At 38.0% G+C, this 26,675-nt stretch overlaps 1 protein-coding gene across 1 annotated transcript; it reads left to right on the forward strand.

Annotated features, from left to right (window-relative positions):
* Positions 1-1,463: 1,463 nt before the first annotated feature.
* Positions 1,464-26,051, forward strand: RAB38 (RAB38, member RAS oncogene family). Its single transcript, XM_015852372.2, has 3 exons — positions 1,464-1,793; positions 9,923-10,203; positions 21,232-26,051. The coding sequence occupies exons 1-3, from the start codon at positions 1,589-1,591 to the stop codon at positions 21,382-21,384; spliced, it is 639 nt and encodes a 212-aa protein (XP_015707858.1). The 5' UTR covers positions 1,464-1,588; the 3' UTR covers positions 21,385-26,051.
* Positions 26,052-26,675: the final 624 nt, after the last annotated feature.

Raw genomic sequence — 26,675 nt, forward strand, 5'->3', positions numbered from 1 at the left:
TGGTTGCAGTGAACTGCTTTGTGTCTCAAATCACAGCCTTTAATGATGTTTCTGGCTAAGAAGGATAACCCCTTTGTAATTTTCTCTGCAAACAGATGTATAGAAATAACAGGGGTTTTTATTAGCTTGTTTTGAATGAGATTTTGTCTTACGGAAAAAAAGTCTGTCAATAATAACAAGGAAAAAAGAACTCCTCGGATTACATTTTTTCATATGTATGCATATATACAAAATGTTAAGTTTGAGTTTAATGACTGATTATAAAACATTACATAAGTTTTCCTAATGGAACTCTTAATAAAATCCAGCTTTTTGGATAGGTGACAAATTCCTAATGCCATTTCAGTACATGTTTGGATGAGAACTCCATTAAGTAGTATTTCAATAAGCACAGAATATATTTTCATGTTCTCAGTGTCATCAATAATGTAAAAATCATTCATGGATGAGTTTCACACAATACTAAAATCTGGAGGGTTTGCTATCAAAACTGTTGAAAGATCAAATGCCTTTAGGCAACAAAGGGTGAAGGTTGCCAGAAAAGCTGCTAATTTCAATTAGAAATCATCAGTGCAATTTTCACTTAAAAGATAGGGTCAATCATGTCAATGGAATGATTTTCTCATTGTTTTTAATTGCCTACAGGTTTGATATAACTGAATTTGGAAAACAGAGAACTGTTGAGACACTGGCATTCATATGCTGTAATGCTGTTATGCTTTTATAACTTCTGATTCAGTCATGGGATAAATCTTCCAGATTTTTTTTGTGCTTTAGATTCCTGAAGCACACACAAAAAAACTCCAAAGCATGAACTTTGTGCTGTGTTCAGCCAATGTGAGCATGCTGATACGTACAGACAGATGATCACAAATTATTATGTTAATGCAATTTAAAAAATATTTATCTGTTATAATTGAGTTCATGCAGCCCTCCTGGTGTGGACACGTGTAAAGATGCTTTATATTGTTACAACTGCCACTTCTATTGATACAAGTTCATTAACAGTGACTTACATTGATTAAAAACAAAATCACATCTGAAGTTAAAGCCACACAGGTTTGACTTTTACACTGTAATGAAAGCGTGGAATCCTGCAAGGAGATTTCTGCCCTGCTGCAGTGACTGGCATTTAAAACCTGTCTAGAAGTGAGGAGATGTGGTTAATTATCACTAAGAAGGCAGTAATTAAAAAAATAATAATAATAAAAAAGCAAGCAAAACTAGAGCACAGTAGAAACACTTCTAGTGAGGAGTGAAACAGGGTCCAGGACTGTGACTCTGATTTTCCTGCAAAGTTTTCAGCAGGCAAACTAATCCCAGGCACACCTCGTGCTGCCCTTTACATGTGTGTACCTCCTAAACTTTCTGGGAGACTTTTCTCCCCCCAGCCCTTTGCTTTCTCCAGCTCCCGTCAGGGCTGCCTGCAGGATCTGGTGATCCTGCTTCCGCACAACGCCAAGCAGCCTCCACCTCCTTCCCTGCTTCCCTCCCCAGCTACTCACTCCCTCTCTCCCCTCCGGCTGGCAGGATTCCTGGGGCAGAGCATGCAATCAGTTCACAGGGAGCAGCCGCAGCAACAGGAAAGATGCAGAAGCACAACCAAAAGGAGCACCTCTACAAGCTGCTGGTGATTGGGGACCTGGGAGTGGGCAAAACTAGCATCATCAAGCGCTATGTCCACCAGAATTTCTCCCCCCACTACCGGGCCACCATTGGGGTGGACTTTGCCTTGAAGGTCCTCAGTTGGGATGCTGAGACCGTGGTACGGCTGCAGCTCTGGGATATTGCAGGTAAGTACAGAAGGGAACCCTGTGCCCAAACCAACTAGAGATTATAGACAAAATATAGATCTGCATTTGTTTGTACCAGTCTTTAAATTGCCTTTGTGGTGAGAGGAGAGAGAACTTGAAGGTAGCTTGAGATTTTGGAGTTGCCATAAAGCCAGCAGATGCATAAACAAGGGATGTCAGAGCAAAACTTGTCCTGCCTGATTTGTTTCCCAAGCCCTCAGACCTGTATGGGGACATGGACTGCTCTCTCCAAGTGCCCTGACTCTTCCCTGCAGCTGCCACATCATTAGACTCACAGATCTCTGCAATGGGAAAGAGGTTGACAGGAATTTTTTGGCTTATCTGTTTAAGTTGGTGGAAGAGATGAGAGAAATTCAGTAAGATGGTTAATGTGATTTTGGTAGTTAAAAAATAACAACAAAAAAAATCATGGTGTTACTTTGATCACAGTATATTTTGTCTTCCTTTCCTCTCCCATCCTTTCTTGCCCCCAATAAAATATAAAATCTTCTGCAGCTACTTGAAAATTGTTTACATTCAGGCAGACTTCTGGTGGTTAAAACGTATTTGGTCTGATTTACCTCCAAGAATAAACTACCATATTTTACTTTAGTCTAGAATAAAGAATCAAACATCAAGCCAAAAAAAAACCAAGGTAATTTAATCTTGGTGGGGAGGGGGGAAAGGGGAAGAGTATAGAAGTCCATCTCTTTACTTGCATATTTAGATCATTAAAAATATGGAACTGACATTGTTATAGTCTGTGGGGTTTTATATATTTGGCCCCCAATTAAAACTACAGCTTTTACTTTTTGCCAACCCCCTTCCTCGACATGAAGGATTTTTGAGTCAGTGGGCAAAATAAAAGCTGTGTATGGCGTGTTTTGCTTGCCGTAAGTAATCCTTCCTTGTGTAGTGTGCAGGAGAATCCAAGTTCAGCAAAAACTCAACAGCTTACAGCTGAAAAGAGGGCATCTTTAAAACTCTAAATTAAGAAGCTGTGTTCAAGAAATAGGGAATGGAGGTGCAGATTGCATGAGCTGTTAGGCAGCTGTGCCAGCCTGTGGGTTCAGTATGGTGTTGTGCAGAGTGAAACTACTGAAATAGGAAAATTCTTAACATTCATATCCATGGAGGGAGTTCCTGCTTGCCACAGTTAGCTGGCTCGTATCTGAGCACTGAATTTAGCACTGAGGTACTAAAACTTATGCAACAACGCTGCTTTGTGCATACTCTCAGCCTTTTTACACAATCATATAGTTTTGGGGCTTTATGGTACTAAATAAGCTTGCATCCAGTATTCACTTTTACAAGTTGGAATAACAGGGAAAGCATCGCTTTTATCGCTCACCAGTGATTGATTGTAACAATAAATATACCTACATCCAGCAAATTTTTTCTGTGTGGGGAAAAAAAAAAAAAAAAAAAAAAAGCTTTTAATAGTAAATTCTGAATGTATTATGGACTTAAAGAATGTATTTTGCATGCTTTGTTTCAGAGATTTATTACACTACTAATCATGTGCTGGCTGATCATATGATGTAGCTTTCAGTCAGGCTGCAGGAGCAATTAGACCGAGTTGTAGTACTGAATGACTAGCATGCTTTCTGAGTTATCACACATGACAGAGAGAATTACAGCACAGTACTAAATTTCATATGAATTGCTCAATTCAGAGCATCTCTGTGAAGGTCAAGACAGTGGCTGGTAATAAACAGAGTGCTGTCTCAGTTTTAATGACTTCTGCGTAAGGAGCTGGAGCTATTGATGGCTGTACGTAGAAAATAAGTTCTGCAGGTAACATTCTCCATTCAGAGCAGTGTGGAGTTACAATAATGCATCTGACTGGTGAGGAAAAAAAAGTGTTTAAAAATGAAATCGAAGTGAAACTGGTTGGGTACATGATGGGAGTGGAAGTACTTTGTCCTTGCTGTGGCTGTCATTTGTCATCACTTGCAAAACACAGATACATAGAGGTAGGAGCAACCCTTGACTTTTGCTAGAATCTTTGTTACTAGGTCATGTTTAGCTTTGAGGATAAAGATTATCATATAAAACCCTCTCAGTTCCAACCTCCTGCTGGGGGCTGATTGCCACAACCAGCTCAGGCTGCCCACGGCCCATCCAACCTGGCATTCAGTACCTCCAGGGATGGGGCACCACATATTTCTGGGTAGCAGTGCCGGGTCTTCTCTGTCCCCGTAGTAAATAATTTCTTCCTAAAATCTAACCTATTATTCCCCTCTTTTAGTTTAAAACCATTCCCCTTTATCCTATCACACTATTAAACCACATAAAAAGTCACTCCCCTTCCTGCTTCCTTCAGTTACTGGAAGGTTGCAATGAGGTCTCCCTGGAGCCTTTTCTTCTTCAGATTTAGCAAGCCCAGTTCCCTCAACCTTTCTTCACAGGTGTGGTGCTCCAACCATCTTTGTCATCCTTGTCTAGATCCACTCCAGCACTTCCTGTACTGGGGCCCTCAGGCCTGGATGCAGTACACCACATGGGGCCTCATGAGGGCAGAGCAGAGGGAGACAACCACCTTCCTCTCCCTTCTGCCACTCCTCTGTTGATGCAACCCAGGATGCTGTTGGTCTTCTGTTTTGCAAGAGCACACCACTGTCTCATGTTCAGCTTTTTCATGCACCAGAACCTCAAATCCTTCTCTGTAGGCCTGTTCTCAAGGAGTTCTCCCAGTCTGTACTCACATCTGGGACTGCTCCAATCCAGGTTCAACACCTTGCAATTGACCTTGTTGAATCTAATTAGGATCTCATGGACCCATTTTTTTTCAAGTCTGTCCAGGTCCTTCTGGATGGCATTCCTTCCTTCTGTTCTGTCAACTGCACCACTAACTTGGTGACATCAACAAATTTGCTTAGGGTGCATTGGGCTCCACTGTCTATCACTGATAAAGATGTTGGATACAATGCAACTCTTTAACCAAACTTAAGGATGTTGGCTTAGCATTTAGAGCATTTTTAAATTGAAGGTAATGCTGCAAACGTGTCAATATTGTTTTGTATCTGTACTTCTATATGAATATATATGCATACATATCTCAATGTATGCATGTGTATTATTAGTAAGAATATACCTGGTGACTTCGTTGGTGGAGTGGTGCACTCTAGCCACCAAAGAACTGATTTTACCAATTACATACTTCTGATCACAGATATAAGAACAGGTACACATGGTAACAATCACCTTGTCTTTAATTTCATCTCAGTAGTTACATTTTATTTCACTGAATGCCCCAAACAATCTTCTATGGTATTCATGTACTTCTTGAAGTTTGCCATCACCTCTACTGCTGTGTGGAATATCTTGAAATCTTGCTTCTCTGTCTTTTGATTTGTTCTGTTGGGTTTGTTGTTGTTGTTTTTAACTACATGTTACCTCTGTATGAGAATCCTTTAAATTTGTCAGGAGATTGTTTGAAGGGAAACTTTAAAGGAAACAGTCATATTTGAACAAGGCTTTTACAAGATAGGATCACTTTAGTTTTCCCTCCCTTCCCTCTGTGGTAGCTCTGCAGAAGAAATCACCTATTGCAGACAGCATGTCCAGATGTCTTTGCTGTTCACTTCTCTGTGCTGTTGTCCATGTGTTGTGCCCATTTAGCTGTAGGATCACTGCAGGCAGCAGCTTTCAGGGAGAGATGTGGGGCAGAGAGCAACCTTCTCCTCCCCACTTGCTTTTTCAGAACCATTTCAGCACTGCCATTATTCCTCCTGCTATGCATGTGTGGGCTGCACTATTAACTGTTAACAAATACATATTGGTTTGCTTTTACAAAGCTGGATCTCAACTCAAACACTTGGTTAGAGACATCCAGGCAATACCAGTGACAAAAAAAACAGTTTAATTGCTTCCCTTGCAATTTCCACCTTCAGAAACAACAGTATTTGCATGGATAAGGTCACATGACTTAGTAGTTGTAAATTTGCTGGGACTGCTATATTCCAGAAGGAGTAAAGAGACCATTCACTAATGCAAGGCACAGTGTATCCTCAGTGCTTTAAGCTTTCAGTGCTTGCTCAAGATTACAGTACGTATGCATAAATAAGATAGTCATGGTGATTTCCAGGCTAAATTACCTTGAAATTACTGTTCCACAATCATAAATATGTCCATCACTGTGGTGGTTTTATTTCAGTAGTGATTTGATGGGATCGGAGGGCCTGATCCAGCCCATAGGTTGCTTTTCCACTTTTTGGCATGCCAAATGCAGGGTGCCTTTAGGCTAAGTTTCAGTCCTACTTCTACAAAGATAATGGCTTGACTTCAGGGGTGAAAATTCCAAAGGGCATTTTGAAGTAGAAGATAGAAGAGTTAGAAGGGTTTAAATCTTTTGCACAAATTCTAGCTTTTCGGTTTTGGGTAAAGACCAGTGGTTCACAGAAGCTTTCCCCTTGTTGGATGAGGGATAGTGGCAAGAAGTGAAACTCATTGTAAAACTGGAGTTGAGATGGTTTTAGTTAATTTTTATCTAAGCTATTTTTTAGATGCTAGCACTTTCTCATCAGTTTTTATATCTTTATCAAAGATGAAAGTGGCTAGTGGACACTGCAGAGTTCTGCAACTTATTCTCATGTGTTGTGCATTTATATAAACTATAAAATTTCAGACGTTGATTGCTTTAAGCTTATTAAATGATTCTTTACCTTGCTGCAGAGGTGCCTCTGGTATCAGTCTAAATGCATGGACAGGTACCACTCAGACAGCAAATCCTTCTTTTGAATGGAAATATTGTTGCTTTAGCACCTTCATCTGTTTGGGATCACTTCAAAGTGAATCAAAATTTATCTGGTTTAACAATTAGGCATCTTTTACTGAACCAGCTGAGTGTTAGCTACTATTTTTCAGCTTACCAGGGGGTCAAATAAATCAAGTCATAAAATCATTGAATGTCTTAGTAGGAACAGACCCATAAGGATCATCAAGATCAACTTTGTTGATATTTTCCTGGTTTCCAGTTTGCAAATTCCCAGGTTGTGCTGCTTTGCCTCCATGGGGAAGCTGATGTGACTTTTTAAGTGACTGTGCTGGCTGAGAAAATGCCCTCTACGTATCTTTTCTCAGTCCCTGACTACAAAGAAACTCTAATCTTAGATACAGCTGGTGAACATTAGTGAACGAAGTTAGGGCTGGTGAATCTCAATGGAGACCACCATCTCACTGCACCAAAATCATCAGACTTGTGGGGTTTGATGCCAGATGACGCAGAGTGGCTTTGCAAGAAAGGCAGCAAAGCACAATGATCTACATAAAAGGTTTATCAGGTTTCTGGTTCTTCCCATTAAAAGCAGAACCCACCTGCCCCAGATTCTTGCTATAAAGCAGCTTCTAATGTTCAAGACTGCCTGTGAGATACCACTGAATACCTAATGGTTGATCTATTTTCTAACATAATTACTGCCTAAACCATTGTGCTGCTGAAAACCTGAGGCCACATTCTGACACCTTTAATACATCAAACAGCGCCTATTTTTATGAGTAATTCTGCAGAAGGAAATGGTTTTAGGAACCTCATCTATTAAGATAGCACATAAAGTGGGACCTTTGGAAAAAAAGTCTTCCTGGATCCTAAGATGATATCTTGCACTGCAAGCACAGCACAGAGTTCCCTTTCCAGCTTTGCCTTTCAGTTTAAATAAGAGTAAATATATTATGCAAATGATATAATATTAAAGGTCCATGGTTACAAACCCCTTATTTTCAAAGTTTCATCATGTCTGTATGCTAAATATGTTCATATACTAATTGTAGCTGATAGGGAAGATAATTTTTTAAAAGGGTTTAGGCACTTTGTTCAGCAATCAGCTTCATTTCTTCAGTTTCTTTGAAGTGATTTCTAATGGAGGTTGGTGTGCTCTCTCTGCCTGCATAAAGCAGCTTTTACAGGTACCGGGGCTTTTCTGTGGAGTGAAAAACCTGGGTATCCACAAATGCAGTTGGAAGTAGGAGAACAAATTAGTGTCATAGAATTTGTCAGTGTTTTATGAGACACTATTAGCCAGAAGAACACATCTGTGGAGCCTTTCCTTCCTCCAGCTTTGTGATACATGATTTATATGCTGTAAATGATTCAGTGCATGTTCTATGACAGAACATCCCACATATCTTAAAAAAGTGTGTCACAACAACTTACACAATGTGGAAGGTCCAAGTTCAGTTATTCTTGTGTCTACATCACATCTGCAGTGTAAGCAACCAAGACATTTACATGAAAAATAAGAAGCATTACTGTAACACATCAAAAATGAATTGTATTTGTTGCTTCTGACATCACTAAGAAGATGTTGATCAGATTTCTGTATTTTTTTGAACATATCTTCTTGTAGATGGAAAATATTTTCTCAAGAAGGAGATTGCTGAATAGCACATGACTTAGCCATGAATCTGATTTTCCCTTCTGATAGGAATCATAAGACGTTTTAAGAAAGATAACCACAAGAAATTTTCAATACAACCTTACATTTTCTGGATTCTTTAATATTTCTATCTTGCTTTGTCAATGAAGAGAGTGGGTTTTTTTTGTTGTTGTTGTTGTTTGTTTGTTTTTTTGTTGTTTTAATTTTAAAGTATATATATATATATATGAGATTAATTAAGGGAAGTCAGTTACAGATTTGTTTCTGTGTCCTTCAAAAGATCTTGCCATTGCTGGAACAACTATTGCATAAAACCAAAGATGAGTACAAATAGGTGGTATTGTCTCCATGATATGCATTCAGTAAATTCCAAGGGCAGGCCCTAAGTCTGCCTGGCCAGTGCCATTTATATTAAATGAAACTTCATTTTCTAGAAGCTCTGTTCTCATCCCAGCTTTACATTTGACAACACATTTAATTACAAAAAGCCTCCACAAGTAACCTCCCTGAGGTCGGACAAACTCCAATCTTGTCTTTTTAACCCACTCAAAACCACATGTATCTAGAAAATAAGGCTAGGAACAGGCTTCCATGGAGCACTGTCTACTTTCATAGCTTCTTTTCCCAGCTATGGAAGCTTATTGTTAAGTACAATGCCTGTCTTGCTTAAAGATCGCTGTTATCATTAGATGTTTGCAGTATTTACAATTATTGTTCATTTTTGGATCAGAGCTTCACAATGAACATCAATGGAAATTCTGTTCTTTTCACTTCAAGGAAAATGCTGTGTATTTTTGGATATATTTTTGGTCAATTTTCCTGTGAAAATAACATACATATAAATAGAACCCCTATGGTCAGTATTTCATATCTTAACATCATTGACTTCTATTCACTGTTAATCATATGAAATATGAGACATTTTCAAATGTCCCCATGAAACCTAATGTTACCTGTCTCCTCACAAAAAACAAACAACAACAACAAAAAACAGCAAACACAACAAAATTCTTTGTCTCTAAATACATTTCCATAAACCTATTTGAATTCAGCAAATAAAGCCATAAAACTTTTAAACAGATCCAGTGTGAAACTTCTTCCACCTCTTACTGGAGCAATACAGTTCTTTATATTACTACTGCTGTGCTGGTTCTGATAATGTTTTCCACTTGTTTAAGGTTTTATATTCACCTTTCTCACCTTTATGCTTTGCTTCACCAGAAATTAAGTTCATAATGAATCTGATGTCTAGTGTAGCTCAAGAGCTTAATTAAGTTATGGTTAAAAATAGGATGGGCTTTCATGCATAAGGAGATCAAATGGGTTAGAAATTTCCCATATAATTATGTAGTGTCATGGAGCTTCAAATCTCATACCCAGATTTTTTGTGACTCTTGTTTAAAATCCTATGATGTGCACCAAGAGCCATGGTGCTTTCCTCAGAAATCTGGCCACTTAATAAGGCTGAAGTTCAAGCTTGTCATACTGTTATTACATTTCCTTGGATGTTTGCTTCAAAAATCCTCTAACTCCTTTTTGCTGCTATACTCTCTCATACAAATGAGTCTGACACTCTAGATATAATTGTTTAGACAAATAATAGCATTCCAGAGGTGTCAGACTTAGGAAATCAAGCTCTGTCTTCAAAAGTGTTCCACTTGAAAATGTGCTATGTGAAATACTGACTTAGATTAGAAGCAATTATTTTTACAAGTTGTTTTTGTTTTTTCCTTTCTACGTTCATAACCACAGGTCAGGAAAGATTTGGAAACATGACCAGGGTCTACTACAGAGAGGCCATGGGAGCATTTATTGTCTTTGATGTTACAAGACCTGCAACATTCGAAGCTGTGACAAAATGGAAAGAAGATTTGGACTCTAAGCTTGTTCTTCCAAATGGCAAACCTGTGCCAACAGTCCTCTTAGCAAACAAATGTGACCAGGGAATAGACGTTCTTATGAACAACGGCATCAAGATGGATCAGTTCTGCAAGGAAAATGGGTTCGTGGGCTGGTTTGAAACATCAGCCAAGGTAATGTTTCAATTCCTTTTTAAATGTTTTTCTTTGTACAGAGAAACTGGTTCCCAAAATAGCTCACGGAGTTGAAACGTCTAACTTGCAATGCTTCTGTTGGGTGGATTAAATTAATGGTAGATTTGCAAGTTCATTAAGCTTTCTGTGGTAGTTTGTATTTCATTTAGGTACTGTTTTATTCCAAAGCAAATTATATGCAACTATATGCAATTCAACTTCTCTAAGATTGTAGACCAGCAGAAAATATACAACTGGTCAGCAACATACTTTGTAATAGCCTGGGGAAGAAGATGACTTTTGACAAGATGCAAGGCCTATTTCTTACAAGGAGATGAAAATATTTTCCATAATTCTTGCATTGAATGTTGTCTCTAAATATTTATATAACTGCTGTCCCTAAGAAATCTGATCTGAGACAAGAGCTTCATTGTGTCAAATTCCAGAAAGTCAATCCATGATAGCATTAATAGTCATCTAAATGTTATAAGCTCTCATTCTCAATGGGTTTTTCAGAAGAGTCACATAACCAGGGAGGAAAAAGAGTATTGAAGATGATGAATGAACTTCTCTTATGTTCAGTTCTTTGCTTTGGTGCAGATTTCATGGGTGACTATAAGAAACTCATGATTAAAATCAAAAAGGCACTGGAATATTTAGAGTGAAAGACCCAGTACGTCCAGGTCACAACTCTGCTATATCTGTTTGACGTTTCTCATACAACTTCAGTATGTAAAAATTTGCAGAACTGACATACTAAGAATGAGATTTTATGAAAAGGAGATGTCTCACAGGCCCCATTTGACTACATGACACCTGCATATTGCTATAGTTTGTGAGAGGCTGTCATAATCTTGGGACTTTACATTTATGTAGTGTAATTTGAATAAAGGACCCAGGAAATTGTGATAGTATGTGTAAAAACTGTATTCCAAAAAATGTAGTAAACTTTAATAAGGTTACCATGCAGGAACTATGGAAAGCTTCTGCCTCTAGTTACACCACGACAAGATTTCTGTTTATGAAGAAAGTGTGTGACCAGGAACAAATAAATATGCAGAACAAATACCCACCATTATATTTTCAAAAGCTTTCAGTATGTTTAGTCTTTTAAATATAGCCTTTGTCCTCAACTCTTTATCTGTAAATCTGCTTTGCATTTCCAGCCTTTCAATTTTGGCTCATATTCACAGTACTTAGGAGAGGAGTGTTTGACCCCTTCTAATGCTGAATGGGCATTTTGGGATAAATTTATTGTCCCCATGTACCTAAGTCCCACCTACATTTTCATCTCAGTGCCTTGAATCATGTTTTTCCTCTAACTGCTTTGAAGTGTGAGAAGCCTATGATGTGGCTGTCTAGACACCTCTCTGAGTAAATGGAGCAAAATGTACCTCTCTGTATCATCCTGAATTGGACACATCTCCCTAAAAGGAATATTAGCTCTCCATTTACTGCCAAGAGATCTTCTCTATCTCCTCCCTGTAGCTGTCTAATATTAGGTTATATGATTTATACATTTTATATTTGTGTAGTTTCTGTCACAATGCTACCATTTTTTTAATTTTTTTTTTCTAGCACATTCAAGAAAAAGATAGGAAATCTCATATTGTGATTCCTATAATCAACGATGATATCCAATTAATCTCAGGTTGCTGGAACCTGAATTTATACTAATCTGATTATTTCATTTCTTTCATGACAATGATTTCTAGTAGAAGCTTGATCATATGTGAAATAATGATTTAAACGCAACATCTGCATGGAAATTATGTTTATTATATTCTCAGATTATGAAAACTGCTCTCACCATTAACAGCCCAGGAGGGCATTCGAATATTTTAAATACAAACAATATGGATCTGATTTGGCCAAAATTTGTAGTTGAAAATGTATCCAGTTTGTATGAACGCTTTATGAAAGTTAATTAAGGATTTTTCTATGGTATACTTGCGTTTTACTTTTCTGGTCTTTACATATTCTAAAGTATTAATACTTAAAGGAAGTCTCACTTGTAGTCAGCAGAAGGAACAGCAGGTAACTGTTTCAAGCATTTTATGAATTTTGTGTTGAGACGTCATTGTAGTCAGTGTCTTCTTGTCCCTACTGAATGGCCTCCAAAGTAGTCAATATTCAAAGTGCCATCTTCAGGGAAACCCATTGGTCTGTGAGTAAATTATCTTACTCTATGAATAGGGTTCTTCTCATTCCTGCTGATTTGTGCTGGATGAAGTCACTGGAATCCAGTGTTCTTTTTTAGGACAACCAAAAATTTGCTGTGAATAGTGTTTAGTGTTTTAATTGAGAGTCTTAGTGTTTAATTGAGAGAATGAGATCTCTTACATCAGGTTCTTTGTGATAATAATGGCAGAAAGTTATTTATTCCAGGAGAAAAGGAAAACACGGAGAGCAAAGCATTTGAAATAGCAGCTGAAAGCAGAAGATATGGAGAGCAAGGGGAATTTAACAGGACGAGTTATTTTTTGTGTAAGAATTACATGTTCTGGCCCTTTCCAATATTCTGTTAGGTGTCTGTCTACCTTTCAGGTCACAAATAACATGAAATATTTCATTGTATTTGATATTGAGTTCACCTATGATGTGTGATATTGTGTATGGCTATTTTCTTCAGAACTACTTATTCTTAATTCCTGGTACGTCCGTGGGTCTGCATTTCTCAGGGACAAGAATCAACTCACTACAAACTCAAGGTCTAATGGCAAAATCACCACAAAAATAAATAAACAAACAAACAAACAAATAAATAAATATTAGGAAGAAATGAACAGCAGACTGGTTTAAAATGTTTAAAATGCTTGGAACTATAAGATTGCCAGAGAGAATCTGGTGGTAGTGAGATTTTGTTACAATGATGGAACGTGGCCTATCCTGGGCAGAACTCTGGAAATGGAAAGGACAATTAAACATAAAAGACATCTTAAAGGAGGAAAAGGAGTCTAAGTTCCTCTAAGCCAAATAGGCTTGAGATTTATAAGTTATTTAAAAACAATAATTATATAGATTCTTCTTACTTCATTTAGCTTAGAAAAACTGCTGGCCAAACAATCTGCTTACCACTGAAGTCATGTTGGAATATAAAGAAATTCAGCTATGAAAAGACTTGTCTTCAATAGCCATTGAGGGGAGAAGTGAAAACTGAGGCTCCTGTTCCTTTTATCAGACTATATTTTGAAGATACAGGATAAGATCTGATATTCTGAGATCTCCACATCAGATCTCCATCCAGAATTGTAGGCTTTAAAATGATTCAAAGCAGAGTAATTACACTAAGGACAGTGAAATCACAACATTTATAGTAAGTTAGATCACAATAATTTACTAAATAGTTTAATAAACAGAAGTTCTTATTACTATTATTTTTAAATATTAGTTGTAACATATATCTAGTATTCTTTCAGTCTAGGGCATATTAAATAATTGAATTCAGGTAGGGCATATTAAATAATTGAACTCAGGACTGGGGAAATTAAAAACCTGCCTATGCTTGCTATAGAAAATAGAAACTCTTTTCTGAAGCGGAATAACACTGACAGAGAAGTTATCATATTGCAGCTAGCAGTTTTAGCAGTTCAAATAAGTAATAAATCTTTTTGTGGTATCCTGGAATAATTAGGTCTCCAGAGGTTTCCTGCCAACATGCTTGGAAATGTTATCACTTTCATAACAAACCGAATAAGATTTATGTGTTTTGGAAAAACAAAGGTGATTATTTATAAAAATTCATCTTTTGGTTCTAGTTGCCTTGCATGCTGTATATGTACCTGCCATATTTTATGCTGTCAATGGTTTGATTTTTTTTTTCTATAACATTGGAATATTACAACAAAAACATCACTGTATTATTCCCTGGTGCCGTTTTTCTTAACGACTTTAACATAAATCATTTGAGCCACCTAATGTATTCTCTTGTGTTAGCCTGGATTCTTACATTAATCTAAAGGAAACATTCAACCTGTTCCAATCTTCTACTCTCTACAAAGATAAAACTTATTTTAACAGTTTCTCATGTAAGAATGGCCTTGTTGGGCAACAGCACAGTGCAGTATAGTCATGTTTTATGTATTGCCATAAATCCAGTAGAGAAAATGGTGTCTTTTACATGTGTCTTTGGTTTGCTTATATTGATTAGTTAATTATTTAATTAATTACATTTAAAGAGAGGAGATTTAGAATGGATGTTAGGAGAAAATTCTTTACTCAGAGGCCCTGACACAGCTGCTGAGAGAAGCTGTGGGTGCCCCATCCTTGGAGGTGCTCAAGGCCGGGTAGGATGGGGCCTGGGAAGCCTGAGCTGGTGGGTGGCAACCAGTCCATGGTTGAGGGTTGCAACTGGATGGGTTTTAAGGCCCCTTCCTACCCAACCATTCTATAATACAATATTGTATGATATTGTGAAAAGTGACTTTTTTTAAAGGAAGAAAATTTCTCATTCCCGTTGCACATGTAATTATCCAGCATGTCAGTAGCATAACTGAGAAATCCACTCACTTTTTCAAGACTTTAAACCATACTTGCCACTATTCTCAGTTCGAAGAGGAAAGCTTTTAACTTCTATTAGAATATCATCAGTGTTAAGCTTATTATCACTTCATAATGAAAATGGAACCATTCATCAAATCAGACAAATTAGGCACGGCTGAGGGTATTTGAAAATAGCTGGTTGAGAAGTGAATTTAAATATCTTATTCTTCCATAGCTGTGTTATGATTATACCTGAGTTCCTCATTCCATGCTAAAATCCTGCTGTCAGCATCAGAATTAGGTAAAATGACATTCAAATTTTGTCCACATTGCCCAGAAGGTCTGGTAGCCGTGCTTTCCAGATTCTTACCAACAAAGTGATCGCTGAGACTTTCACTCCAGGCTACTTGGACACATCCTATTTGGACCTGGAGAAGGTTATATCGTCAAGTTATATGATCTTTCCTTCTTTAGGAAAGGCAGGTAATAATGTGTCCTTCTTGCAGCTTGTATAGAATGTGATTCCCAAACACTGGATCAGGCATCAGAAGTCTTCTTTGCCACTATTCCGCTGGATGACCTTTCAGAAAGTCCCTCTGTCCTCTGACCCAGACTCCTCTAATGAGTTATGTATTGCTTCTTACATTGTCTTTTTAATTTGCCCCCTCTCAAAATCAAATTCATCTCACAGCACAGAACCATAGAAAATACTTTGGCTTCTGCCATAAACCAAGACCTGAGGCTGACATCTCAACAAAATATTTCAGTTCAGATATACAGTCACTATTAGTGGAGTACATTGTTGAGTTTGTTTCCCGGAACTAAAAGAAGTTGCTTCAGAGCACAAAACAGGCATCAGATCTACACTATAGGTCTCTGGATCACTGTTATGAAGCATATTGTTTAGTGCTGGTCAAAAGCTGTACATTCGCAGAATTACAGGACATGAAAAAGGGGCTTCCTGAGGTCATCTAGCCTGATTCTTTCTTCAAGCGGGGATGCCTAGAGGAGGTAGATCATGATGCAGTCCAGTAGGATTGTGAAGATCACTGAATTCAGACAATCCTGAGGCTATTTTAGCAACCTGTGCCAGTTTTCAGCCATCCTCACTGTAAGAAATTGTTCTTTGAGTTCAGGTGCAATTTCATGTGTTTTATTTAATTCTACTATATCTACTTCTTACATAAACATGGACATTTTGGCATTTCCCTCCAAAAAGAAATTTCATAATTTTTTATTACAATCAAATTGCTCAGTTTAGGAAAATCTTAAATTTATGGAAGCCTTTGGCTGAGTTCTGGGTTAGGACATGCTGCTCTTATTGCTCAGCCCTGGGGGCTGGCAATGCAAGCTGCCTCTGACTACAGCCAGCCTTTCTTCAGGCAGACTGCCCTGAATCCACACTTGATCTGCTTCTCCTGATGGGAAGGTTTCTTACTGCAGCATATTCAATGAACTCTAACAATTCAGTTCCAGAAATGATCTTGTTCTTGGTAGTGGAGTCACAGCAGTTTGTATTTGTGAGTTTCATGTTCAAGCACCTGGATACTTTTTAACTTGTGCTGTTATGTTTTCCTAGAAACCCAACCCTGGTGATACAGCACATCTTAGTAAGTCTCTGCTGCCAGCGCTTTCCAAGAGAGCTCTGATAAGGGAGTAGTGTAGCCATTCCCTCAAATTGGTTGCTTCAGAGGAGCGCAGATTAAAAGGTCTTTAAAGCCATATCCCTGCTCCTGGATTATATTGCATGATAGAAATAAAACGTGGAAACTATGTGATTGATGTTGAGTTCTGCGTAATACCAAGGTGTTCTGGGATTTGCAAATGTTTACTTAAGAGAAGTTGATTTTCTTCAGCTCCAGTTGTAGAATCTAGAGTTCACACCTTTAAGTGGTGATGGTTTGACATTCCAAGTGCCCCTTTTTGGTAGATATACTTACACACATGCTTTTACAAGAGAGTAGTTCAGTTGGAAGGGATCTTCAGAGATTACCTAGCCTTTTTCAGTGCAGACCAAAAGTCAAACCACACTGATGAGGGCATTGTCCAAGTGCCTCTTGAACACTGATAGGCATGGGGCATCAACCACTTCTCCAGGAACCACTTCTCCAGGAAGCCTGTTACAGTGTCTGACCACTCTCATGGTAACTAATTTTTTCCTAATGCCTAGACAGAACCTCCTTTGGTACTTCTTACTGCTGTTCTCACATCTGTTCATTGTTTTGCCCTCTTGGCTGTCAAGACATGCTGCTCTGTTGGGCTGACCCTGCTGTCATCATTACTCCCACTTCCCTTCCTGCTGAGCTGCTCTCCAGCCTCTCATCACATTTCTATGCCCATGTCTGGCAGTTCTCCATTCCAAATGCATCACCCAGTATTTTTCTTCCTCGCATTTCACATGATTGCTGATTGCCCAATGCTCCAATCTATCTAGACTCCATTAAAAAGCTTCTCATTCCTACAGGGATTTAACAGCACCTTCCAGCTTAGCATCATTGACAGTCAACTCCTGCATTCACATCACTGACAAAATGTTGAATGAGAGTAACTTTAGAATAGAGCCTTTGGGAACACTACTGATGACCAGCTGCCAGTCATACGTAGCCCCACTCACTATGACACCTTGATTTCTGCTCTTCATCCAGTTCATCACCCAGAGTAGCACGAACTTGTTTTTCTCACAGTTGGACAATATGAAGGGAAGGTGATCTGCAGCAGTCATCACGATTCTTGTGGTGTTTCGTGTAGAACAAATTGTATAATAGAGGCAACAGTTAAACCGTGTATACAAAGAAAGACATTTCACTCTGTTCTATCCCTTATATATATATATATATATATTCAAACATAAAGAATTTTTAGGCATAATGGAGTCTGTGTCCGTTTCAGTACGATCAGTAGGATGTCTGTGATTATTCCTCTATGTCCAGGCTTACATCTTGATTGTTGTTTCCTTGTATTTGCTGGATGGATTTGCACCTGCTCCTAGATTGTTTTCCAACACTTCCTCTTCACTGAAATTGTCAGATCCCTGCGTGTCTGTTTGGATAGCAGATCACCTCCTACTCTCTGCAGCTGCTTTACTCCATAGGAGAATATTGATTGTTTTTTCTTTTTTCTTTGTTTTTTTTTTTTGTTTTTTTTTTTTAGTTTAGTTTTTTCATTGTATTTATTTTTTCCTATTCTGTAGGAGGAGAGGTGCAGTAATCAATATTTCATTAGATCAGAATCAAGCAATGTCTGGTCAACAGAACTGGGACAAGGATTAGAGTTACAACGAAAAGCAACAGCAGCATCAGAAGGGGGATGATCAAGGTGTAGAGCTGCTTTGGTGGAATGAGCACAGACTCCTTGCATTGAGTGACTTCATATACTGCTCCTCACCTGTACCTCATTCCAGTTGTCATCTGAACCATGGGAGAAGGCTAGAGTTGGACACAAACTTAAGAACAGCAGTGCTGGCTGTAGAGCTCACCCTTGCTCTTTTGATCCCTTGTACCCTGGCAGAAATATTAACTGGACAATTTGGACCATTCAAATATATGTTCACAGGTCGCTGGGCGAAAAGCTGGATGATAATATGACTGATCCTGGACACGCTATGGGCAGGACCTTTTATTCCTTTCATCACTGAATAATGATTCAGTGATTTGAAATTAGAATTGCAGAATGGTTTAGGTTGGAAAGGACCTTATGATCATCCAGTTCCCACCTCCCTGCTATGGAATTAATTCCTTTCCACTAACTCAGAAACTAGAGCAAAATATCTGTAGGATGGCTGGAAATGCAATTTACAGGGTTGGTACTCGTGGAGAGGAAGGTGGGAATGAACTGAAAATCAAGAGTTATTCAGGTAGAAAGGTGAGAACCCAGCATAAACCTTATAATAATCAGTAGATCTGTGTAGCAGTACTCAATCCAAAATGCAACCAGCAAAGGAATCAGCAATATGAGTTAAGTTTGGTAAATCATTTCATTAAAAAGGAGAAAGAGCAATGCAGGGTAAAGAAAAACATTTCATTTCATCTTTTCCAAAACTAAATATTTTGAATTTTTATGTCAAAACAATATTCACATATTCAGCTTTGGCTTTTTTCCCAAAAAGCAAAAAGCAGGTTTAATAATCTGATTTTGATTTGGTTTGAGTTCTAGCTGAGGTAGAACAGCATTGCTTTTCTTTCTGATTTTCTAGTCTCAGGCACCTGGAATTTCTTCTATCAGCAGTGAGGATAAGAAATGGCCACCTGCATCCATGTTATGTCTTTGTGGGCTCAGGGTCAATTTTCTACTCTTTTCTACTCAGATAAAATGCTGATCTTATGTCTCTGACAAAGAGGGTTGCTGTTAATAGATGCCATCATTAACAGATTTGGGCATGATCTCAGGGAGTCACTAAGGCTTTCTTGAAAAGTTACATGCTGCTATTCCAGAAGAGAAGCACATAGCTAACTGAAGTGCTTACCAGTCCATTAATAACAGAAAACATGATGGGAAAGACTTTTGGCTTTCTTCACATTTGGCAATCCTGTTTTATCGTTAGCTCACTAAGCAGCTCTGAGACATTTCCCATCAACATTTTTTTTCTAAGAAAATTTCACACTGTCCTGAAAAAGACTTTTGGTGCCTGCCGAAGGAATTTGTTTGTCTGGTCCCAGAGAACCACGTGATGCTGTAGTGCTTTGACAGCTCAGTGCAGACCTGATTCTCAGCTCTTTCTTACTTTCCAGGTGCTACTATGAAAACGGCTTCTCTAAAGATTTCTCTCTCTCTCTCTCTCTCTCCCTATATATATTTCTTTAACAACTAATGTATATTCTTTGTAGGACATATTTCAGATGTTTAAATTCAGTTGTGCAGTTGGAGAACCCTGTGAATTGTTGGCAGTAATTAGCATTGTCAGTTAAATCCACAGACTTCAAGTCTTTGTTGTGGTGCAAAAGCGAGCCCAGTGGAGTTTGTGGAGCTTTGCAATAGATTGCAAGGGGATTAGAAATCAGCCTCACAGAATCCATTGCTTTGGTTTTTGATCTCCAGGCTGGATTTGGCCCTGGGCAGCCTGGTCTGGTGGTTGGCAACCCTGCACATAGCAGGGGCTGAAACTGGATGATCATTCTGGTCTTTTTCAACTCAGGTCATCCTATGATTCTATGATCTTTCATGTAATTGCACCATCCCTATTGAAACACACACATACACATCAGTTTATTTTTTTATAGCTATACTTAATACTTAAACATCTCATCTGATTTTTTTGAACACAGGCACAAAGGAAGTGTTTCACGTTAAATTTTGCAGGCTATTTTGTTAGTGTTGCTGCACTGATGCCGAGCATTTTCTGAATGTGGACTTCATGGCATTGTGTGTGTGGGTGGCATTCGTCTCAGTACAGTAAGCCTCAGATAAATCATGGAAATGTGACTCAGCCTTAAATAGCAAATACATAATTTTCTTGAAGCAATAGAAGTATGTGTATATACATCAACACATACCTACATTTGTATATGGATCTACATATACATGATTGTTGGTGTGTGATACAATATTCCATATCAGCAGTGAGTTTCAGTCTCTTGCCATGGAATCATGGAAACACTGAATCTTAACAGTTTGTGAAGACCACTAAGATCATCTAGTCCAACCAAAAGTCGCATAAAGTATGTGCCAACGGCTAGAGTGGAAGAGAGTGTTTTATGCCAGAAAACCTGACTTTTCATTCCAACCAAACTGGTGGCTGTCTCACTGATGAGGTTCTTTCAGCTCTGCTTAGTCTACAGACAGAATAAGGGTTGCTTCAAGCTGAACATAATGTGGAAGGAAGGCCCAAGTAGGAACAGACATGCTGTGCATTTCAGTCTGAGTCTCTGACTGTGGATTTCTGTCTTGAAAATAAAACCAGTGGTGACATATTGCTTCTGAATCAACACTTTGGAGATAATTCAGTCTCAACAAAAACTAACCGAGGAATCCTAATGATATAGAGCTTATTTTTGCTGTTTTGTGAATAACTGGAGATTGTATTATTTTTTCAATGAAAATGTTCATCTGAAGTTCCATTGAGAGCAGTGTATACAGAAACCTTCCCAACACTGTGGAAAAGTCTCTTAAAAAGTAAGACATTAATGGCTGTAATTCCTGATAGGAAATTATTACTCTGAAAATCAGAGTTACAAGTTATGAAATATGGATTTGGGAGCTTTACTTCAGGCATTTGTCTTTTTAACATCTCTTTAGCATTTGTTACTTTCGTTTATTGAAGCAATCAAATCACCAAGATTTTGGGTAATTTGAAGTGATATCTGTGTATAATTTAAAGGAGATGTGAATCATAAAATATATGAAACCTAACTAATAAAAACAAAAAACAAACAAACAAAAAAAACAACACACTACAGTAAGCATTATTTAGTACAGTCAATTTTTAAAAGCTGTTTATTAGGGAGAGTAAACTTTTGATGTTGCCCACAGAAAAGTTTAATTATATGCAGGAAATATGCAGCGTAGTGCAATTAATATTGACTAATCAACCTCTTTCTCTTTTACTTGCAGGAAAATATAAACATCAATGAAGCTTCCAGATGCTTGGTGAAACACATAATTGCTACTGAGAGTGATCCAGTTCAGCCTATTGAAACAGATATTATAAAACCACACTTGAATTCTGGCAAGATTGTCAGTTGTTCAGCTTGCTTTAAATCCTAAAAGACTTCCAGACTATTGCAAGAGCTGAACAACTATAATTCACAGTGTATACTTCATCCAAAGTACCCACCCTACCCAGATTGTCCATAAACAGATGTCAGTTATCTCAGAGATCTACTTACATGTTTCCATAATTTGTTAACAGCTAAAATTTGTCGCAAACTTTTCATTGATGGCAAATATTCAAAACTGCCTTTGATTATTAGTCAAATAAGACTCATGGTGATGGCTGCATTTTCCTGGTTGGGTGTCACCACCATTGATATCAAAACCTATTTTTCTGCAGTGTTGTTTCTGAAAGTTCATTTTCATGATGTTCCTGCATCAATAACCTACTTATTCCTTGGTTCTCCTTGCTTCCCATTAAACTTGAACGATCTCTTTTCACATGGGGGAGAGGATGATGATAACAAAGATATAGGTGTTCAGGGAGAGGCAACAAGAAATTTCAATGTGAAATATTCCCAAGTTCATTCTCCCGGATGAGTTAGCAAGGTTACATGCAGTAACCATTCATGTCATTCAGTTCTGAAGATCTCAGCTTCTGAGACTGAAACTGCGGCAGTTTTTGCTGTCTCTCCCTGAAGACTTACAACAAGTAATGGGTGATAAAACAGTGAATCAAGGGTAGTCTCACAAGTGATGGAGCTGACAGGTTTCAGAAAGGTTATCTGTTCCAGAAATCCAACATTTCCTCTGAAAAAACTCAGTGATTTTGTTCCTACCTATCCATCCTTCATGCTGTGTATTCCACAAGTGCCTGAATGCATCTTCTCCATTACACTGATTCTCATAGGATTTCTTTTTTGTGATGTAATGAATAAACTTTGCAGGAACACATCTTTATTGGATAGTAGGGTATACACTTGCTAAGAACATTCTCATAGAAAACAAAATCCTGTGAATTAAATCAAAATGATCATAGCAAGAACAATGGAACAGTCTTAAGAGTAAAAACTCCTGGAGAATTTGCAGGATTTGTTGAGCTGCATTCTGAAATGAAATGGCAGACTTTCAGAGTCTCATGAAATATGTGTGGACTCAAGCACACAGGTGTCTTAACAAAAAGTCTTGACATCTGGTTGCAGGTCCCCGCAAGACAGACTTTGCCTGTCTCCTGCCACAGGCAAATCACTTCCACTTTCTTGTTTCCATTCAGCCTGTTCCCCCCTGAGCTGTGAACTGTCAGTGGCAAGGCCTATCTTCAGAAATGAGTTTCTGTCCTTGGAGATGTGTAACACCATGGAGGAGGAGGAGGCAGAGTGTTATACAGGTGTTTGGAGACATCACTGCATTACTTCACAATACTTCTTAGAGAAGAAGTAGTAAAGCTCCCAAAGGCTAGCAAATAGGTGATGGGTAGGAAAAACTAAACAAAAATCTCCATTGTGATCTTATGCTGTGAAACCCATGGGGTCCAAGTGTCACTACAGCTCAGTATGGTAATGAATGCTCTGTTACTATATAGGCACTGCAGAGGAGAGCCAAGGATGGAGATTTGACCCTTTGTATGCTCTCCTTATAGCCTTAAATTGATACATTTTTATCATAGGATTTTAGAATATGAAAGGAAGCTTTGATTTTAAAAATAAAAAGCCACATCCACGATTCACTGGTACGCACACACATAGATTTAAAAAGCCCTATATATATGTGTGTGGACTGGCTTTTTTCAAGGAGAATAAATTTCAGATCTTGATTTCAGAGTCATCTTTTAACACAAGCTCCTGCTATGATCTGAGTCAAACACCTTTCTGCCTCAGTTTCCTCATCTGTAAAATAGGGATTGATGTACACACCTACCTCACAGCACTCCTTGGAAGTTACTGTTGGCACAGTGCCTTAATATGTTATACAAATGCCAAGACGTATTATGGCTCAGAATGAGTTATGAGTGCCCTCTAGCATAAATACATGGTGCTCTAATGCTCTAATGTTTAAATCTACCCACGGCTTGTCTGTACTGCAACAATTAGCTCCAATTATTCCACCTCAGTTAACCTGGCTGAGGTTGTAAAGCAGCGTGGTGCTGCACGGGATGATTTGATTAGCTGCAGATGTGTTGCAAATGGAAACTAGCTGCATGGATGTCATGGTACTGGTTTAATAATCTCAGCAGCTAGGCTGCAATTAAGATCTACTGCCAGGTCAGTTATTTAAGATTTTAAGCATTATTTAAGTCAAGTTTTATGGATGCCTTAGTAAGGTTAACACTTAAATCATACCTTCAACTAGCACTGTGGTGAACACAAGCACCCAGACAAATAGATGGCTTCTAAAAGGCTTCACAAGCAGAATCCCATGCTTTACGTGCAAATGTAGATGCCTCAAGCAAAGGAAGTTGCTTTTACTTCCCAAAAAATTACTGTGTACTCAACTTTAGTTATCTTCTGATCACTTATCTTTAATAGCTTTTAGGCAACACTCATGTTTATGACAGATATGACTAAAAATCTGGGATAATGGCAATTTAAAAAAATAAACATAAATAAAACATTTAGAGGACATATAGTTTTTGTTTGTTTCTGTTTTGTATTTTTTTCTCTCTCTTTTTTTTTTTTTCCCTCTTAATTTTGCTTCAATGTGTTTTATAACATCTTTTAACCTCCAGTCTCATTATTTGTTGCCTGTATTTCTGTTGTGTCAGGTTTTGCTGCAATCACAGTTTTGGGTCAAATATCCTCTGATAGATGGGGGGGCAGAGTTTGGTCCATTTCAAGGCTAAACATTATATGAGGTCAAATAAGACCTAAAGTCATACATATTTATACTGCAAGAATAAGAAAAGTATAAAGAATCAAGCTTCCTTAGGAAGTTATATAACTTCAGATATTGATATTTATTTGTACTGAAGTATAAGAACCTGTGAAGTCTCTTTCTAAAATGCAATAAATGTGTGAATGCCACCTGGGCAATCTAGTAAACAGAGCCCTTGCTCTGGATGGTTGTAGGCAGGCCAGAATGAAAACTTTAAATTGGAATGAATGAGCTCAACATGCTGATACCTTTTCAGGAATAAATGTAATCCAAACAGATTGGATTTCTTAATTTTTTTTAATTGTAAAATTCTATATTATGCCTTCTTTGCTGGTCATGAGGAATCAAGAGTCTTAATTGCATAGCCATTTCAAAATGAAACATATTCCCCATTTGTAATAAATAATAAAAGATGGAATCATAGAATCGTTAAGGTTATAAAAGGCTGATAAAGTCATCTAGTCCGACTCCCAACCCATCACCACCATGCCCACTAACCATGTCCCTCAGTGCCACATCTACCCAAGTGGATAAAGATACTGCAAAATGGATTTAAAATTCAGTCATTCCTGTTCTCCATAAAACTCAGGATATCCCAGCACCCAGAACCACGGAGTACACAGGCGATGTGCTGGTCATGAAGGATGAGACCCAAACACTCATGAAAAATGATGGTTGAGCATCTCTACGAAAGACTTCAGATAACAACTCAACCACAACACCAGCAATGATAGAGTGTCTTCCATCTTCTCTCCTCAAAGATTTAGATATGTAGCATCTCATGGTCCTAAATACATTAAGGTGATCCTAAATAACTTGGAAAGCACATATATATACCAAGAACAAGAAAATAGGAGGGAATTTTAAATTATGCTCTTTTATGACTGAAAGATCACGATCATTATTTATTTGACCAGGTTGGATTTTCAATAAAGAGCCATTTGAACGCTTAAAATTTTAGTCTTCTCATGCATCATCTTTAAGACTATGTTTTTTTAATTGAACTTTTCAGTAACAGTTGTTCCCAACATAACTTTGTATGTGATATTTTGTCTTCAGACTCTCTCTCTCTCTCTCTTTTTGTCCCTTCAATTTACATGACCATGTAAAAGGGGAGGGAGGGTGAAGGGGCATGTTTAAATAGCAGTTTTGTTTTACTTCTTGAAACAGCATGTTCAGCTGGTTGAAGTGAAATTACATACGTGGGGGAACACAATATTATATCAATTACCAGCAAACAGTCAATGGAAATACGTTTTATCGCACCAATATTTATGTATGTGACTGCAGGTCCAAATGTAATAAACTAATGATATTTCTGACAAAATGTGGAATATGAGTGTTTTGTGATGTTAATTCATTAGCTTTGTAATAACCTACAAATAGGATGATGTTAATTCAACTGTTCTCATCTGCAGTCAATCTATGATGTATTCCCAGTGGCTTTGTTTTTTGCTTTGTCTTTTTGCCCTGGAATAGTTTCATTTAGACTGTTTCCTTTCTGTACATCTCTCTCAAAGCATCCAAGTTAGCATTTGACATTGATTAAGGGCTTGCATGTCTGAGAATGAAACTTTGTACTTTTTCATCCATTCATCATCCCATTTGATTTACAATTCCAGATGCAGTTTTTATAACTCTGCCTCTCGAGAGAGCTGCAGTTCAAAGTCTATTTTCTGAAGGAAAAAATTTTGGCTTGAAAATAGATGCATCATCAGTTTTGGGGTTCATTATTGAACACAACCTTTTTTCTTGGAAGTCTGACTGGGTAATAAGTGGGCTACATTTGCAAACCAGGCAGTGTGCATGTTTAGGATGTAGGAACTGCAAGCATTCATCTTCAGCTGTCAGGCCAAACAGGTGCCTGCAGCAGTTCTACACATTGACCTTTCATGATTCTCTTCTTGTGCCTTCAGCTGTTATGTTGTCTTACTTTACAAATAAATAAACATACAAATGAATAAATAAATATACAAAAAGGTGCATAGTTACAATGTGAGTCCAGACTTTATTTTACAATATTTTTCTGCAACCACACACATACACACATACAAAAATTCTGGTTTTGTTCCCTTTATACTGAAATCTGACATCTGCATGCTCTATGGATGGAAATGCCCCACAGTGATGGTATTGCTACCATTATATTGAATGACTGTTCACCTTGCAACAAGGAAACGTCTGAACAGCTGAGAATACTCATTTCCTGTAGTTCACTTCCCTTTACAGTTTCAGTGCATCAGCTGCGTAATTAAGACTAGAATCTCCATGTTTTATGTTTCAAATGCATTAATAATAGTTTACAAAGATAAGACATTAAACTGAGTACAGACACAGCATGCATCTCCCTAGAGTGGGAGCTAATAAACACGTCCTGGCAGACTTCTCTGCATGTCAGTAGCAGTAGAAAGTTGTTTTAGTCTGATATTTGCCTGGTTTCTTCCAGTAAATGAGCTTCCAGCTAAGCTTCAATATCTGAATTCTGCAGCAACAAAACAGTGCTGCTGGCAGTATTCACACCTGGCATTTGGAGT

This window comes from Coturnix japonica, chromosome 1 (assembly GCF_001577835.2).
Source record: "Coturnix japonica isolate 7356 chromosome 1, Coturnix japonica 2.1, whole genome shotgun sequence".
NCBI classification, from domain to species: Eukaryota; Metazoa; Chordata; class Aves; order Galliformes; family Phasianidae; genus Coturnix; species Coturnix japonica.

Excerpts from the sequence above, each read along its gene's own strand:
- RAB38 (XM_015852372.2), top strand. The coding sequence starts at position 1,589 with ATGCAGAAGCACAACCAAAAGGAGCACCTCTACAAGCTGCTGGTGATT. Across the intron at positions 1,794-9,922 it reads GCAGCTCTGGGATATTGCAG|GTCAGGAAAGATTTGGAAAC; the intron begins GTAAGTACAGAA and ends TCATAACCACAG. Across the intron at positions 10,204-21,231 it reads GGTTTGAAACATCAGCCAAG|GAAAATATAAACATCAATGA; the intron begins GTAATGTTTCAA and ends TTTTACTTGCAG.